Raw genomic sequence first — 19149 nt, 5'->3', positions numbered from 1 at the left:
TAAGACTTGAAGGGCTAGTTTATGGAAATTGACCACTTGGGGATGCTTTGGGGCAGCATAGTTGTGAGGAAGGAGCTTTAGTAGGGAGCAGACTGAGCTAGCAGAGCATCCTTGACTTTAAGAATAGATGATTAGAAGGTGGAATATAGTGGATCAGAGCAAACCTTCATCATCTATAGCACCTCTAGCAATGACAGGCTCCATGTGTTCAGGCCCTGCTACCTGCTGTTATGTGCATATAACACTATCACTAATTCTTAGATCAGTCCTTCAGGATAGCTGTCATGCCCTGGATTGTGTTCAAAGATTATGCATACACTTCCCAAATCCTGAAAGCAGTGAAGTTGAAATTTGTGCTAGGCTGCTTTTCAGGCATTCTGAGATCCCATTGTCTTGAGAGGTGGATTTGTGATTTGCTAAATGCTTGCTTAAAGCAGAGTGTAGCTGACAGGGATCCAGGACCTGATTTTGTTAATAAGTCTTTATTGCCCCGAGTTTGGTTCCTTTAGAGACCGTATGACTCACAAAACCTCCAGTAATTAAGGATTATCCTGTGTAGCTATGAAAGCATTGATACCACTCTGCACTGATTGATGATCATTTAATTTCAGGCCAGGACAGATCATCTCTTAGTTTTGGTTTTTATTACATTAACTAACTGTATGTGTGCACACTTGCATACACACACTGGTGTGCATATCGAAGTTTATGGACAACTTGTTGGGCTTGTTTCTCTGCTCCCACCATGTGAATCCCAGGAACGGAACTCAGGCTTGGCAGCAAGCCCCTTTGCCCACTGAGCCCTCTCGCCAGCCCTCTGTTTTGATTTTAAGCAAAGTAAAATGTGCCGTGAAGTGCAGAGATAATAAACGTGCCATCTGATGGTCAATAAATGTAAAGAATGTACCATCCGAGACAGGGAGATTTCCATGGCCCTTATCCTTTTTTTTTCAACCCTTACTCAGTTTCCAGCCTCTGGTCAGCCAGTATTGTAATTTCTGTCACTGTAGGTTGTTTCTGTTTGAAACGAATAAAATGAAAGCATAAACATCTTCTGGGCTTGATTTTCTTCATCGCTTTTGAGGTTTGTTTATATTGTTGATGTAAACCACTGAGCAGTATGGTAATACTTTATTTGTACTGAAATGTGATTTTATTTGTATGTTAATAAATAAAGTTGCCTGGGGGTCAGAGCTAATAGTAAGCCATAGCGGAGCTGGGAGTTCGTGGTGCACGTCTTTAATCCCAGCTCTTGGGAGGCAGAGCTAGGCGGATCTCTGTGAGTTCAAGGATACAGCCAGCATGGAGACACACGCCTTTAATCTCAATACCAACCATAGAAAACCTGGAGGTCTGTACAGATGGGCAGTGACGAGGCGGTCATGTGGTTGGGTTTACAACCAATGAGAAGGCAGAACAGAAAGTCTTCATAAAGACAAACACACAGGAAGTAGTTCTTTTGGCGGAAGAGGATAGCTGCAGAGTGAAGGGTAAGGCTCTTAGCTCTGACCTCTTGGGCTTTCATCTTTACATTGGCTCTGTGTTTCTTATTGAATAAGACGGTTGCTTCTACAGAGCAGTGGTTTACATTGGAGGCGTATATTGTAATTTTTGTTTTCTTCATTGAGGGCATTCGGTGGCTCCCAGTTAGCAATGCTTATTATAAATCTTAAAGAACACATTTTCATTTGTGTTGTGGAACAGTTTCCTTCACCTGAAAATGCTTTGGTTGGTTATCAGGTGTGGTGGCACCCACCTGAAGTCCCAGCATTGTGAGGTGGAAACAGAACCATTGGGCCAGAGAGATGGCTTAGTGGTTAAGAGTGGTTGGTGGTTCTTCTGAGTGTATCAGGCTCTGCTGACTCCCACGGGAGGCCTTGCCTTGGAGCAGGTGGATTGGGGGGGGAGGAGGGCTGGGGAGAGGAAGGAGGGGAGGGGGACCAGTGGTTAGTATTAAAATGAATAGAAAATTTCTTAATAATTAAAAAAAAAAGAGTGGTTGTTCTTCCAGGGGACCCAGGTTCATTTCCCAGCACCCACATGGCAGCTCACAACTGCCTGTAACTCCAGTTCCAGAGGACCCAATGCCCTCTTCTGGCCTCTGCAGGAGCTCACACACGACTGCACAGACTACTCACAAGCAAAATATCCATACACATACAAGTAAATGAGTGGATAAGTAAAGAAATAAGAGAGCCAGGGGTTTAAGGTGTTGCACAGCTACTTAGCAAGTTTAAGGCCCGCTTGGGATGCTTGATACCTTCACTGAAAAATGAAAAGATTTTAAAAGCTGTGGTTATGTAATTCTATGAGTATTCAAATGACAGATTCGTGGGGTTGGAGAGTTGGCTCAGTAGTTAAGAGAACATGCTGTTCTTCCAGGGGACTTAGGTTCAAGTCTCAGCACCTACATGGCTCTTTAACAGCTGTCTCTGTAAACTCCAGGTCCAGGGGATCCATTGCCCCCTGCTGGCCACTGCAGGCACTGCAGGCATGTAATACACATGCATGCAGGCAAAACACTGAAACACAAAGTATTTTTAATTTGTTAAAAGACTGTTTTGTTCAAGAGACTGTTCTTAAGCCTGTAGAATTGGGGGTCTGAACTCTGTGAGGACCTCTTCCTGTTTCTTGAAGTTTCAGAATGGCTGGGGGGTTGGGGAAATATGCATGGTTAACTGTGGCATTGCCAAAGTCACTCAGTATGAGTCAGTATACATGGAGAAATGGTTTTAATTTCTACATTCTAACCACAGTAATTCAGAAATTAAAGGCAAGGCCTGGAGAGATGGCTCAGCAGTTAGAGCACCTGTTTTTTTTTTTTTGTTCAAACAAGCGTCTCTGAACTTTTATTCTTAAGCCAGAGACCTTTTTAGGTACAGTAGTATTCTTTTTTTTTTTTTTTTAATATTTATATATTACAGGAATAAGTTGTGTTTATTCAGTACATAACATACACATATCATACATATACTATATGTTATCTTGTTTAACATTCACAGCATCCCTCTGAAATAGAACCCGTTTTTTATGAAGTTTTTATGATGGAATGGGTACTCAAATAGATTTAAGACAAGATCATATGTAGCACAATAGGGAACTGAGCCACTTGATCTCTGTAACCCACCATGCAGAGCTGCCAAGGCCTGAGTGGGAGGGCACTGTGAATGAGATGGCAACACTCTAGCTCTGGGGACCTGCTCAATGCAGAGGGCAGCCTTGGGTCACCAGGTTTCAGGGAGGCTTTGTTTTTGTTTTTTTTTCCCCTATCACGTTTTATTAAACCTCATGAATTCAGGGAGTTAGGATTTGGGTTGACTTGCTCCTTCTTCCACACAGTGTCAATTGAGGTCATTGGTACTTAAGCTGGGATTTGAGTTGGTCTGAAGGATACACAATTGGAAGACTGGAATGTGGTCTCAGCGTAGTGGAACATTTTACATGAAGCTGCCCCATATAGGATGTACCTGGAGAAAACCAGGTACAAGTTTTATGAGCTCTTGTAATTAAGCCCCAGAAACCATGCTGAGTTTAGTTTGTTAGCCACCATGCAAGGAAGACACCTTTAGTGGCAAACTCTTATACTCATGCTTTTTCATGGTGTCCTTTTCATGGTAAACTCTGTGGAAAAAAACAGACCTTTTCAGAAGTGCTCCTGCCCACCATCTTAACCTTAGAATACATGGATGGTCCATGACCTCTGGCTAAGTGTGTCCAGAAATGTCACCACTGTCTTTCCTTAAACTGCACTCTCAGAAATGTGCCCTCTATCTTTTTTTTTTCTTCTTTTTATTTTTTCTCATCAAAACAATGTACCCTTTTATGAATTACGCCTCAATTTAAAAAAAAAAAAAAGTAGCCCCAAATAAGAAGCAGCTCTGAAAAAGAAAATATAACAAGATATTTGAAAAAAACAAGGTGAATACAGGTTCAAAAATAATTAAGATACATTTTCCTAAGGCTACCTAGAATTAGGCTTTAAAGAATTCTACCATTTCAAGTTTACCACTAGTTACTAGATATCAATTTACAAACAAGATATTCACTTTTTTTGTTCCTTTATCAAGAGAAAAATCTACCTTCAGACTATGAGGGTGGTGATGGGGAGGGACTAGAAAACAAGATTCAAACAATCCCATGTAAATATCACATTTTTCAAATGGAAGAACTCCAAACTGCACTAGAAGTTCCAATCACTAAGACACTTTCCATTGAAATGATTTAAGTATAAATACATGGCACCAAGGTTTAGGCCTAATATAGGCCTGACAACCAAGTCCTTGTTTTCTGGAAGAAAGGCCTCAAAAGTCCCACTTAATTCCACATAACAATGCTTCAAAGATCAATTAGGTTTTCATTTCCTTAATATTTTTGTTTTTGACTTCTAATCTTAAAGACTAGATTAAAGCCGGGCGTTGGTGGCGCACGCCTTTAATCCCAGCACTCGGGAGGCAGAGCCAGGCGGATCTCTGTGAGTTCGAGGCCAGCCTGGGCTACCAAGTGAGCTCCAGGAAAGGCGCAAAGCTACACAGAGAAACCCTGTCTCGAAAAACCAAAAAAAAAAAAAAAAAGACTAGATTAAAACTTAGCTTAATTCCCAGAAGGCATTGCTTCCCTTTGCTCTATGAAAGAGTCCACCAAGACCTCTTCCTCGAAACCATCTAGCCCCCAGCCTCCAGCCTTTGCTTGTGATGCATCTTTCTCAACATCCTGAAAAGGTAATGTAGGTAAAATATGCTCATAAACATTAAAACTAGTTGTTAGAAAGACGTAACTAGCTTTATAATTTAAGTTTTAAAACATAAATACTTGCAGCTTGATCTGCACTGACAATGATTGTCGAAGCCTAGAATTCAACATTTACAAATTCTCATTCACACACACAAAACACACTATTATCACACAACTTGTGTCTTGAGAGAATCTTCTGCTTTTTAAATCTTTGGCCTCCCAGTCAATCCCAAGTTCAACCAACTTTAACTAAAACTTCACTCAGAATTTCACCAAGCTTTTCACCCACACATTAATGCTTGTCGTATCTTTCATCAACTGTCAAAATCTGAAGCCTGTTCAGAGATCGCCAGGTAAAAGAAAATAAATGAAATACACAGAGGTTATTTCAAAACAGAACATGACCATCAAAAAAAAAAAAAAGTCCCCATTCCCGATTGGGATCATCCTTTGTTTACTACCAGTAAGAAAAATCCCACGTTGGACTATTTCACACTCCGGCATTGGCCAAAGGACACAAGAGCTGGTTCTGGAGCATGCAGTTTCTCACTCAGGTGTCCCCAGAGGAACACCAGGGACAAAGTCACGTGAGGCCTCTCCCGTACAGAGGCTGTCTCACAGGGGCAGCGAGGACACCCACTAGTTTGTGGAGATCCCTGAGAAAGTATGATTCTTAAAATCTGGACTGTACATAATTCACATCAGCTCTGTTCAGGTACTCACTGGAAGAAAGATGCAGCTGTTTGCCAGAATTTAGCACTCCACTCTAGATCAGCCATGTGGCCATGATGGCTTTCTCACAAGTGATATTGGATAATTATGTTGGGCTACAGATTTGCTATTTCCAAGGATGACTTGGAGTTCATCACTGAGCACCTGTTTTAGATAGGGCCTGAGTTCAATTCCAGGCACTCAACATGGTAGCTCCCAGCTGTCTCTAACTCCCATTTTAGGTGATCTAGGGCCCTCTTCTGAGAGCACTGTACATGTGCATGCATGCAGACAAAATGTTCATACACGTGAAATAAAACAAATCTTAAAAAGTAAAATTAAAACATTTTAATAAGGAATGATAGCTCACCTTGGTAACACCAGCATTCAGAAGGCTGAGACAGGAAGACTGTGGCAAGTTCAAGGCCAGTCTGGGCTACATAGCAAGACCCTTTCTCCATAAACCAAAAAGGAGGAGGGAGGGAGGACTCAACATACAAATACCAGTTAATGAAGAGAGGGAGAGATGGGGCAGAACAACGGTTTGGGGCCATTGTTTGGTGTAGTGGGCGAGGATGCTTTCCCCCAAGGCTGAGGGACCTGAGTTTGAGCCCCAGGAGAGAACCCATTTCCACAAGTGTCCTCTGACCTCCCATATGCCATGACATGTGTAGACCCACACATATATGTACACACATACTAAACAAGGATAGAATAAAGGGCAGATGTGGCAGCCAGAGAGATGGCTCAGCAGTTAAGAGCTCTTTCTGTTCTTGCAGAGGACCCAAGTTTGAATCCCCCCAGCCCCTGTATCCTTAGCTCATAGCAACCTATAGCTCCAGCTCTGGGGGAGTCTAAGTATGATGCCTCTTCTGGCTTCAGTGGGAGCCCTCACAGTCCTGATGGTGTCTACATGCATACACTTAAGTTAAAAAAGAGTAGAAAACGGTATTAGATTTGTAGGAACAGCCCTAAACATTTCAAGAGAAATTAAGAGGAGATAAATGGAAATGTATGTTATAGTTCAGAGTACAAACACCTAAAATAAAATGGTCAAAGTCAGACATGGTGGTATACCCCTATAACCTCAACATTCTGGAAGCAAAGGCTGGCCTTGACCTTTAGTGAGACAGTCAAGAGGTAATTTATTAATCAGGTTTTTCAATAACAGGACAATCTTGAACAAAAATGAGGAAAACTTAGAGAAGTAGATATGAATACCAAGGAGCCTCCGCCTTTGAAATAGTCAAAGATTAGAGAGACTCATGAAACACAAAACACCTATGATACTGTCCACGGGGGAGGGGTGGTCTTTTCTTTGACTAGCATGAAAAGTGTCTGAAAGCAGGAAAGTTCCTGCTTTACATCAGAGGTAACAACTAATTTGAGGTAGACTATAAACCCAAATGTGAAAGGTTTAGAACCTTTTTTTTTTCCTGGGAGAAAATGTGAGACACAGGATGTAGGAACAATGTTAGACTTTATTATGGGAACCTTGCTCCATCCGAGAATATTAAAAGAGCAAAAAGTCCAGCCATAGGTCATTCAAAATCAGTGTGAAAAACACGATAAACACTTCATAGAAGGCATCCAGATAGCACAAAGCCTGTGAGAATTATTCGGCTTTATTAGTTATGAAGGAAATACAAATTAAAACCCTAGCAACAATGCAGAATCACCAGGAATTCAAGTTTTCGCAATACAGAGGCTGCCAGGGACATAAAACAGTGGGCACCTGGGTTGGCCGTAGTGGAGCTACAGAATGATTCAAGCTCTTTGGAAAGCAGTGAGCAGTTTTTAACAAAATTAAACAATATGCATCCTGTGTTCTAGGGGATCCACTCGTGGGAAAGATTGCAAATGTCTGTCAAGAAACATGGATGACCTGTGTTCATGATAACTACAGTGGTGGTGTTGACTGAAAGTGTGTGGTGTGACTCCACCTCGAACCAGGCTTGTCAGGGAGGAAGGGGCGAGCTTGAGGGACCCTGATAGAAACAGGCAGGGTGACTGGAGTGATGGAGACACGAGTGTAGGACTAGGAAACATTTACCAGATAACGCTTACTGGCTGCCAGTTATATGTCAGTGAAAAAGGAGAGGAGAGATACTGGCGTGTAAGACTGTGCACAGTACTGAGTAGGAAAATGGCAGCGATAAATGCTTTTGGTGGCGGTGTACAGGACAGACATCAGTCTAGAGAGACGGCTCAGCTCTGGAAAAGCGAGCACTGCTCTTGCAGAGAACCTGAGTTTGGTTCCCAGCACTCACAGTGGGGGCTCACGCGCCCCCTAACTGCTGCTTCTGGGGATCCAGTGCCCTCTTCTGATGGCCTCAGACACCTGCACTCAAGTGCGCATGCCCCACAGACACACACCGGTGTACTTACATGAGGAAAGACCGTCCGAGAGCCAAGGCAGGGAGGCCGTGCCGCACAGGAGCTGTGGCAGTATAGGTCGTTGGTTAAAGAAGACTAAGGGAAGAGAGGCATGTCCCCGAGACATTAATGTTTACGTAGTAGAGTTACAACAGTTTGAATGTCTCCTGTCAAGGACAGAAGTGTTGTGAATTTTATAGTATTTACATAAATATGTAAGCATATGCATGTGAATAAATATGTCATGAAATAACTCCAATCTAAAGAATTTAATTTATGCCTCATATACACCTTAACACATGTAACCTGAAGATAATTTTATACGATATATCTGACTAATTTTGTATGTATTATAACCAGGTATAATGGCTCACACCTGTAATTCCAGTGCTTGAGAGGCTGAAGCAGGAGGGTTTGTGTGAGTTCCAGGCCAGCTGGACCACAGAGGAAACTCTGGGCCAACCTGGCTAATGAGACCCTGTCTCAAAATACCAAAAAATAATATATAATAGTAACAGTTTTATAAAATGAACAGTCTCACCTGTGCGGGAGCATGTTGGCATCTGAGCAGCTTTGGTTGTTGAGATGCTTCAAATTGAGGATATTCATTCGGCCTATGGTGTTGAAAGCCAGATACAATTAACTTGAAAGTCGCCAAGCACAAAGGATCTGCTGTTGACTCTCTGTCCTGTGTCTCAGGACAGGTTGGAAAGCTGAGCTGGAAGGGTGACACCAGATTAGACATACGGTGTGCTACTCTCAGTCCAGAGCAGCGTGGTGTGACGGGCGGTCCACCGAGAGTTGCCCACCCGGAGACCTAAGCTGACCGTTCTCTGGGTGCGCAGACTGAGGACAGGAGCCATCCGGGTCACTTGTGTCCGCACACCTCAGTTGGCAGGGCCCTCAACTGAGGACAGTTGTTTGGCTGGCACAGCTAGCCTCCGACAGTCTCTGTTGATCTTCCTTTGTAGTGAAGACCGAACCTGAAACTCCTGCGCCCAACTGCCTCTCCCAGGAGGGCCAGACAGCAGTGAAAACGGAAGAGAGCTCTGAGCTGAGCACCTACGTCATTAAGTAAGTGGTCTCTTCTGAGGGGGCTCTGCTTTTGGTGTCTCTGTGACGGCCGAGTGTGTGTGGACATGGTGAGTTAAGCCTCCGGGGGTGGGAGGCAGTGTCCTTGCAGGGCTGAAGAGTTTAATTTATTTTTTAAGTGTATGAGTATTTTGTCTGCACATATGTCTGTGCACTTCTTGTGAACCTGGTGTTCAAAGAGGCCAGAAGGTGTCAGATCCCCTGAGACTAGAGTTTCATTTCAGATGGTGGGTGAACCACCGTGTCAGTGCTGGGAATTGAACTTGGGTCCTCAGGAAGAACAGCCAGTGCTCTTAATTAGCCACTGAGCCATCTTCCCAGCCCTGAAGGGTTTATTTTAGCCAGTGGTATAGCTTAGGGGTGGCACTTGACCCGTCGTCATGGAGGCCCCAGAGCTCACTTGAGCTTGCTGATGTACGGGCGAGTGAGGATAGCACACTCTAGTGTAATCAGCCCGTGAATGCTTTTTTTTTCCTGCCTGTGCTCCAAGGCTGCCTCTGCAGAGCCATGTTTCTCTTGCTTCCTAAAAGGTAGTTCATTAGGTTTTACATTTCCAAATCAGGAACCTCCCTCTGACCGTGCACTTTGAATTTCCAGGAGCCTCTAGAGACATAGAAACATGGTGTCTCTTAACGTGACAGATGGAGGCATCAATCAGTAACCCTGAGACAGGCATGTGTGTAATAGCAGTCACCTTGCAGAGAGGTTCTTGCTCATTTTCAAATGTAGATAAAATGTCTGAGATAGTTGTATAATTTGCCAAAACCTGTTCTTGACATTTCTGTTTAAGCATAAAATGCTTTATAAAGAAGATCTGGAACCTTTTATGGTGGTTCACAACCATAATCCCAGCATTGGGTGTGGGAGAGGGTGCATCAGTAGGAAGATCAGGAATTCATGAGCATCTGCAAATTTGAGGCCATCCAGGGCTACATGAGACCCTGTCTTTAAAAACGAAGGAAGCAGAGGGAGAGTGTGTGTGTGTGTGTGTGTGTGTGTGTGTGTTCGTGTTCGACAAGCCTGTACAATTCTCAGGATTGAGCATTTGGTATGTGTGTGTGTGTGTGTGTGTGTGTGTGTGTGTGTGTGCGCGCGCGCGCGCGCGCGCGCACCTGTGACAAGCGCACACCTGTGTTTATTGCCTTTGGTCCCTTCGCAGGGTAGACCATTTGGAGACCATCCAGCAGCTCTTGACAGCAGTAGTCAAGAAGATTCCCTTAATTACCGCGAAAAGTAAGACAGTTGTTCTCAGCCTGCTCGTATGTTTTGTTAAACCAAACTCCTTGGGATATGGGATGTTGCGGTGATTGTGAGTTTTAGCCGGCCCCCTGCAGGGGTCTTGGATTCACAGTGTCTTGGTCACATCTGTCTCACTACTCAGCCACTTTACCCCCGACCCCCGTAGTCTTCAGTCACGGTCTGATCAGCAGAAGGGACTTTTTATATTTGTTTTCATATGTAAGTTATGAATATTAAACATACACGATTAAGGCACAGTGTGCCCGGCCCGCCGGCTGCTGTGGGTCCTTGACATACACATGTCACTAGCCAGTCTGGTGTGGTAGTGTCACCTCCTGCTCACAGGAAACAGCGGTGAGGCAGGGTTAATTGATTCACACAGCTCTGGGTGACAAGGTGGGTACACGCCCAGCTCTGCAAGACTTTTAGACCACTAATCTTTCTCTAAAATTTAAGATCACGTCCTGTTTGGAAATAATAATTTTCAAGACATCCAAAAGTGAAGTTCTCTGTATCTCAGTGGGATGAACGGCTTACGTGTTTATTGTCTGAGTTGTTCCGACAGCATAGACAATACTTACTAAGGGGACAGGTGTTTGCTCGTGGGTGAGGTCACCATTGGAGTCAGCGGGGAGGTGTGCAGCGGTCTCTGCCACTCACATGGCAGGCTGAGCACTGACCACCGGGCTTGGTTTTTCCACCTATGGTGGCAAAGAGATTGCTGGGCCTTGTGGTACAAGTTTGTAATCTCAGCTCTTGGTGGGGATCCTGGAGAACAACCTTGAGTTTAAGGCCTGCTAGAACTTAGTAAGACCCTGTCTCAGATTTTTAAAACTAAAAGAAAGAGGGATTGGGGTGAAGCTCCACGGTAGAACTTTATCTAGCATGTACAGGGTCCTGGGTTCGATATCCAGCATTGACCCTTAAGAGAAAATATTATCTCCTTTTCTCGTTTGAACTTGAGAGAAGTTTGGGGATCATTTTTAGATAGTTAAAAATGTACTTTCAATGATGGTTTTCCACCCTAGCAGAAAAGATTTGAAGACGTCTCAAACTCGCACACACCCACCACCGTGTGCATGCGCGTGCGTGTGTGTTTCCTTTCCCTCCCTCTGTCCACTTACATAAAAATACAGAAGGTTGGAGCTAGAACTGGGCAGTTTAAGACCACCTTTCATAGTTGCAGGGACGAACACTGAAGCCGAGATGTCCTGTGGCTGACCCTGGGCTGTTTAGTAAGCCGATGGCCAGGCAAGACCCCCGGCTGGCACCCTGTACTCCTTCATCTCTTGCGTTTATCTGTGATGGAGGTGTGTTCAGTGAGAAACATTTGTCACGTGAAGAAACTGGGGGGCTAATGAGATGGCCCGGTGGGTAAAAGCTCCCAAGCTGCCTGGAACCCGCATAAAAAGCCAGATGGCAGGGCCAGGTGTGTTGGTGCACACCTTAATAAGGAGGCAGACAGACCTCAAAGTTTACACTACATCAAACCTGTATCAAAAAAATAAATAAAAGTATAAAAATTAATCAGTCCGTAAGCAGAAATAAGCAGGTGACAGTAGCATTCACATCTGTAATGCTGGCGCATCCTTACTGGAAAATGGGAGACAGCCGCAAGAGTTAGCCAGAACCTTGTGGCCAGCCAGCCTACAGCCCCCAGCTTAGCAGAAATGGGGGTCTCACTAAGGTGGAAGACGAGAACAGACCCCCCCCTCCCCGGGAGGTCATGCACATGGCACAGAAACACCCACACCTGCACACAGGCATCACACACGCAGAGAAATAAAATTTTTCTGTCTTAGAAAAGAAATAAAGGAGCTAGCTGCGCACCGGTCTCACACACCTTTAATCCCAGCACTCAGGAGACAGAGACACTCGATTTTCTGAGTGTGAGGCCATCCTGGTCCAGGACTGCCAGGGCTACACAGAGAAACCGTATCTCGAAAACCTTTTAAAAAAAAGAGGAAATATAGGAACTTGGGGAGCTACCTCCTGTAGTTGTGGGGGGGGAGTGTTTTGTTTTTTTAAACTCTCTGCTCTTTGTGAGGTCTACCACCCAGCTCCCAAATAAATACTGGGAGACTTATTCTTACATATGAATGCCCAGCCTTAGCTTGGCTTGTTTCTAGCCAGCTTTCCCTTTTTCATTTTTTAAATTTTGTTTCATTTAACATTTTTTTCACTTATTTTATATACCGACCATAGTTTCCCATTCCTCCCCCCCCCCTCTTCTCTCCCCCTCCATACACTCCAGAAAGGGGCAGGCCTCCCATGGCTTTGAACAAATCATGACACATCAAGTTGAGGCAGGACCAAGCTCCTCCCCCTGCATAAAGGCTGGCCAGGGTAATCCAGCATGGCAAACAGGTTCCCAAAAGCCAGCTAAGCATCAGGGACAGGTCCTGATCTCACTGCTAGGAGCCTTACAAACAGACCAAGATACACAACTGTCACACACATGCAGAGGGCCTAGGTTGATCCCATTCAGGCTCCCTAACTGTTGGTCCAGAGTCCATGAGTTCCCAGGAGCCCAGGTTAGCTGTCTCTGTGGGTTCCCCTGTCGTGACCTTGACACACACACACCCTTACAATCCCCCTCCCTTTCTTCAGCAGGACTCCTAGCCAGCAGAGTCCCAGTGATGGGCTGTGATCTCTGCATCTGCTTCCATCAGTTACTGGTAAAGGCTTTCTGAGACAATTAGGGTAGTTGTAGGGCGTTTACCCACCAACCCCACAGCTCCCCAGGGTTTTCTTGAGTGCGAGCAGCAGGAAATATTAGATAGAAGGATTTATATCGTGGAGATAAACAGAAAATAAAGGTAGCCTCGAGAGGGCCTAGAACCTTTTCCAACTGGCCCCGACTGTCTCTGCCCCAGGGCATTTATAGAGACGCCAAGGGGGTGGAGCAAAAGACCCCCCCCCCAGCACAGCCAAGGGCAGACCATCTCAGACACCTGCACTCAGGCCCGTGGTCCTAATCATCTATGTGGACCTGCTGGGTAAAGCCACGAGGATCCCGAAATCAGGCTCCCACAGGTAGTCACCAATCTGATTACAGTAGATGGCCAGTTCAGGCACCCACTTTATTATTGCTAGGAGTCTTAGCTGGGGGTCATCCTTGTGAATTCCTGGGGGTTTCTCTGGCACCAGATTTCTCCCTAACCCTGAACGCCCCCATCAAGATGTCTCTTTTGTTACTCTCCCTCTCCATCCCTACCCCCAACCCACCTCCCACACCCAGCCCTGCCCAATCCGCTCCCTCCAGGTCCCATCCCCCCACCCCCTCTCCATGCATCCCTCTTTGGGCCCTCCATGTTATCTAGCCTCTCTGGGGCTGTGGTTTTGGGTTGGTTATCCTATACTTTATTCCTAATGAGTGAGTACATACCATGTTTGTCTTTCTGGGTCTGGATTATCTCACTCAGAATCATTTTTTTCTAGTTCCATCCATTTGCCTGCAAATTTCATAGTGTCATTTTTATTTTTATTTATTTTATTTACTTATTTTTTTTTTACAGCTGAGTAATACTCCATTGTGTAAATGAACCACATTTTCCATATCCATTCTCTGATTGAGGGACATCTAGGTTGTTTCCAGGTTCTTAGCCAGCTTTTCTAAATTATCCCATCTACCTTTTGCCTCTGAATATCTTTCTGTATTCTATATACCTTTCATTCTTTCTTACTCTGTGGCTGACTGGGTGGCTGGTCCCTGATGTCCTTCCTCCTCTCCTCCTTTCGCTCCCTGATCTTCTCTTCCTAAATTTCTCCTATTTATTCTCTCTGCCTGCCAGCTGTGCTTATCCTTTCTCCTGCCTAGCTATTGGCCATTCAACTCTTTTTTAGACCAATCAGGTGTTTTAGGCAGGCAAAGTAACCCAGCTTCGCAGAGTTAAACAAATGCAACATAAAAGAATGCAACACATCTTTGCATCTTTAAACAAATGTTCCACAGCGTAAACAAATGTAACAAACACATCTGCAGCTAATATTCCACGACAGCCTCCAATAAACAATTTTGGTCTAAACTGTAGCAGCCTTTCTTCAGAGTCTGTGGTCTGTTCCAGGTGACGATGCCAGCTGCTTTTCTGCAAAGTCTGTGGAGCAGTATTACGGCTGGAACATTGGGAAAAGGAGAGCTGCTGAGGTAAGGCTGTTTGCCGGCTGCAGAAAGCAAGCAGAGCTCAGCATCTGTGTGCTCTACCTGAAGGAAAAATGAGACCAATTTGCCATGTGTTTCTTTAAGGTACTCGGTGGTAGAATGTTTCTAGTCACAAATGTCACTCTCTGGATCTCAGGTGTCTCTGGAAAGGCCTGCCCTCCTGTACTACTGGAAGCAGCTCGTGTTCTCTTTGAAAATGTTATATATTCCGGGCTGGGAGAGCCGGCTCAGCAGCAAGAAGGCTGCCCTCACAGAGGACTTGGGTTCATTTCCCAGCATCCTCATGGCAGCTCACAGTGGTCTGTAACTTCATTTCCAAGAGACCCAGTGTCCTTTTCTGGCCTCTTCAGATACCAGGCCTGCAAGTGGTACACACACACGCACATGAAGTTAAATTTGCAAAATTCAAAATAGCAATAAATTCAGATTTTTATGGTGTGCTTACAACAGTGTTGCCAGATACAGTTGAATCATGAGAAATGAAAGGGGACCGCGTGTGCAGCATGGCCAGGCAACAGTGGAAGGTGGGTCATTGTGATTGGTCTGGAGAAAACGAAAAGCTGGTTCATGACCCGATGAAAAGTGGTGAATAGAAACCTAGGAGTTTCTCTTGTATTTTGTAAGCATTAAGACCAATAGAAGTTGTTTTTATTACATTTTTAATTTTTACTGTGTGTGCGCGCGTGCATGTGCATACACATACATACCACCGCACACTGGTGAAGACTGGAGGACATAGGGAGTCAGTCATCTAACTTCTGCCATTCGGGTCCTGGGGACCAAGTTCAGTCATGTGACTTGGTGGCAGGCACCTTTCCTGAGCATCTCACTGGTCCCCAGAAAAGCTCTTTCAAAATCCTTCCTTTGCCGCTACAGAGGGATGGAATCTGGCGCTTTAGTTGCTGGGTTTATTTTACTGCATAGCGGTTGGTTTTGAAGTTTCATGATTTGATTTTGGTCCAAAACCTTCCTCAGTGGCAGAGAGCGATGACAGTCCGAAAAGTGTTACAAGAGATCCTGGAGAAGACCCCGAGATTCCACCACCTGACGCCCCTAAAGACCAAGCACATCGCTCACTGGTGCCGCTGCCATGGTTACACCCCGCCAGACCCCGAGAGCCTGCGCCATGACGGGGACTCCATTGAGGATGTGCTGACCCAGATCGACAGTGAGCCAGGTGAGCCTTCGCAGGCTGCTCTGCTGTTAAGTGTGCTCGCCCCCCTCAGCCCTACAGCTCACTTCAGTGGCTTCAGTGTTTTTCCCTGCAGTTAGGGGCGAGGGAGAGCTGCTCTAGGTGACAAGATCCTTCTTCTTACCGTGACACCCCAGACCACATGGCCCTTCAGAACTGTTTACACCCAAGTGCCCAGCCAGGAATGTTCACTTCATGCCGTCTGGTAGCCATGTGCTCTTCCCGTGAGTCTCCTGGGCGTTACCTTGAAGACTCTTAACCCACCCTCTTCCCTCAGATAGAAGTGACTTCCCTTTCTGTGTGGCCTTAGGAACCCCTGGTAGGGAAGTCTGCCTGTTCCCATGAAGAAAGGCCAGTATCTTGGGTGCTGCTGTACCCTCAAACCCGGGGAGGGTGTTGGATGCACATGAGAACAATCAACAGTGTTGTAGGAAAGAAACAGTATATATGTTATATAACATGTATATAAACAGTATATCCAGTAAAGAAACAGACTTTACTGTTTCACTGCTGAAGGGTGACATTAGCATCAGGGCAGCATCTGACTGTGCCTTAAAGAACAGGAAGGCTTCAGCTGACTTCCCCACTCCTGAGGGAACCTGGAGCCCAGAGGTCTGGATAACTCTTGTGCTCTACAGAAAACGTCCTGGGAGCCTGGTGCCCAGTGGCCTTTTCTCTCACCTCCTGTGGCATGTAGTATCTGTGCTGAGACTTTGTCGGCTTCTAGATCTAGGTCCTTGGTGAGCAGAGACCGCGTGATAAACCTCCGGGTTTCACTGGTGCTCTGTATACAGCATGGCACATCAGCGACACCTGGAGTCAGTAAAGCAGAGAGCCAGGAGCTGGTGAGCCGCCAGGAGCTGGTGAGCCACCACCACCCTGTCGTTCATAAAAGCCCACCTTGTACCTGCCTGGACCTCACATCCTCCTTCCTGAAGGAGTATGCGCATATGGCTTTATTGTCCTGATGCTCTTCGTGTACATTACCATGTCAACAGTACTTCCCTCACAGCAGTGAGACAGGGATGACTTTTTAAGTCACATTTCTCAGGTAGCCCAGGCTGGCCCTGAACTCACTGTGTATCTACAGATGAACTTGTGCTCTTGATCCTCCTACCTCTACCTCCCCGGGGGGTTCTGGAATTACAGGCGTGTGCCACCACACTCAGTGCAGTCTGGTAATTAGACCTGGGACTCCCTGATCCCAAGACGACCTGCTTGCTAGGGCAGGCACTCTGACCAGCTGAATAGGAATGACTTCTTGTTCTTCACTGTTGTTCAGGTTTCTACGGCCCCACATTGGAACGCCAAATGTTGTTGGTTGTTTTTGCTCTTTGGGGGCACCCACTACCCAGCTCCCAAATAAATCACACACAGGAGCTTACTCTTAACTATAAATGCCTGGCCTTAGCTTGGCATGTTTCTTGCCAGCTTTTAACTTTGATTTATCCCATCTACCTTTTGCCTCAGGGCTTTTATCTTTCTCTATTCCTGTATACCTTTTCTTTCCTTCTTACTCCAGGTCTGGCTAGGTGCCTGGGTGGCTGACCCCTGAAGGCCTCCTCCTTCCTCTCTCGTTCCTAGATCTTTCTTCCTTTTTTTCCCCAGATTTTTCCTTCCCTTTGTCCTCTCTGCCTGCCAAGCCCGCCTATCCTTTCTCCTGCCTCGCTATTGGCCATTCAGCTCTTTATTAGACCATCAGGTGTTTTAGACAGGCACAGTAACACAGCTTCACCAAGTTAAACAAATGTAACACATCTTAAAATAATATTCTACAACACTTTACATTTCTAAGTTTTCCAGATTTTAAAAAATGAATAAAACTAATTTATTGACTCAGGAAGTGTGGCAATGGTCTGGTTTCCAATGGAGTGAATTACGTACTATCTTTTTGGCCTTAATGGCAGCTAGAGTGCATTTAGAACAGGACGCCTGTCTGCATTTGTACTTCGTGAGGCTCTGGGTCTCGTGAGGGAGTCATAGAACTGGAACTGGAGAAAGGTTAGCGGCCTGCAGACTCTGCCTTCAGGGGTCCTGCAGAGTCGGAGTGCAGCCTGCTTCCTCCCCTCAGAGTGCCTGTCGTCCTTCTCCACTGCCGACGACCTCTGCCGGAAGCTGGAGGATCTGCAGCAGTTTCAGAAAAGGGAGCCCGAGAACGAGGAAGAAGTGGATGTCCTCAGCCTGTCGGAGCCTCTGAAGACGAACATTAAAAAGGAGCAGGAAGAGAAGCAGGAAGAGATGAGATTCTACCTGCCGCCGACTCCAGGCTCGGGGTTCGTTGGTGACATCACGCAGAAGGTAGGAGGCCAAGGCTGTGCTGCTGCCCGCTCTCAGGCCAGGCGCGTGGGGTCCAGACACCCCAGCTCAGGAGCTCAGACAGCAGTCTGCCGGGTGACATCTGGTTGGCTTCTGCCCACAGCTTAGGTGTGCTCCCGCTCTCCCACGTCAGAGCCTTCTGCAAGAGCCGTAAGTGCACAGGAAAGGCTGCGTGTTGAACATGGCCGCGCAGCCGAGGGCCAGACACAGGCTTTGTCCCGGGTTCTTCACTCATCTCCTTCACGGGGCGCACAGTATTTGAGTCCCTGCCTGGGCGAGCAGTCTCCTCACAGCTGTGCTGCAGTTGGGGAGCACATCTCCCTCGGTACCTGGGAGAGGACTCAGCCCCGAGACACTGGCAGCTTTAAGTGTCGCTTGCACTATTCTGAATTCTTCGGGGGTTCCAGTCATGTTGTTCCGTGATGAGAGGTTTGGGGGTGAAAGCGGGGTTCCATGTTCAGAGTGGTTAGAGAGCCCTCCTCCCAGCCAGAGGGGTCGCCAGCTCGGGGAGGGCGAGGCCTGCTGCTAACGCTGATGGAGCCAATGCTTTCTTCCGCCCCTCCAGATCGGCATCACCCTGCAGCCCGTGGCACTGCACCGGAACATGTACGCCTCGGTGGTGGAGGACATGATCCTCAAGGTGGGTGCCCGCCTGCGGGCGGCAGACCGGGTGGGGTTCTCGGACCCGTGAGTGAGGGTCAGCAGGGGAGCAGAGAGGACGGCTTTGAAATCCCTCATCTTCCTTAGGCTTTAAGTTTCCTTTCTCTTCTGTTTCTCCTCCTCCTCCTGAGGTAAACTGAGTCATGTCCCTCTAAGAGCTGAGGGTTTGTTGTTGTGTCCAGGGTAGACCCCAGGCTCGTGCAGGCCCCGGGCTCCCACGGGTGTCTGTGCCTCTTTAGTGCCATTTCTCATTCCCATTAAGAAGTGTCCTAGCAGCTGGAGAGATGGCTCAGCGGTTAAGAGCACCGGCTGCTCTTTCAGAGGTCCCGAGTTCAATTCCCAGCACCCACATGGTGGCTCACAGCCATCTATGGTGGGATCTGGCGCCCTCTTCTGGCGTAAAGTTGTACGTGCAGAGAGAGCACCGTATACATAAAATAGATAAAATCTTTTTTGAAGTGATTTAAGAGAAGTATCCTAGTGTGAGAAGTATCCATGCTCTTCTTAGAGAGGGGAAAGGCCTTGGGTTTCCCGCCTGTGACAGCAAAGAAGCAGCCACAGCCGTCCTGCCCCTGGGCAAAGGGTGAGAAAAGCGACCGCTTCCAGGCCTGCCCGGTCCTCCCGCAGCAGCTCTTCTCCACTCCGCTTCCCTCCAAGTGGGGGGCTCCGG

At 46.4% G+C, this 19149-nt stretch overlaps 1 protein-coding gene across 6 annotated transcripts in view; it reads left to right on the top strand.

The window, feature by feature from the left end:
• Yeats2 (YEATS domain containing 2) overlaps window positions 1-19149 on the top strand; it is a 106136-nt gene that overhangs the window by 83851 nt on the left and 3136 nt on the right. For all 6 annotated transcript variants that reach the window (XM_037209902.1, XM_028857613.2, XM_028857611.2 and 3 more), the window contains 6 exons: window positions 8790-8892; window positions 10070-10143; window positions 14217-14296; window positions 15287-15488; window positions 17575-17801; window positions 18385-18459. In XM_037209902.1, coding sequence (XP_037065797.1) covers window positions 8790-8892; window positions 10070-10143; window positions 14217-14296; window positions 15287-15488; window positions 17575-17801; window positions 18385-18459 — 761 coding nt within the window. The remainder of the gene's footprint in view (window positions 1-8789; window positions 8893-10069; window positions 10144-14216; window positions 14297-15286; window positions 15489-17574; window positions 17802-18384; window positions 18460-19149) is intronic.

This window comes from Peromyscus leucopus, chromosome 12 (genome assembly GCF_004664715.2).
Source record: "Peromyscus leucopus breed LL Stock chromosome 12, UCI_PerLeu_2.1, whole genome shotgun sequence".
In the NCBI taxonomy this organism is placed as follows: Eukaryota; Metazoa; Chordata; class Mammalia; order Rodentia; family Cricetidae; genus Peromyscus; species Peromyscus leucopus.
This window is presented reverse-complemented; position numbering and strand designations above follow the sequence as displayed.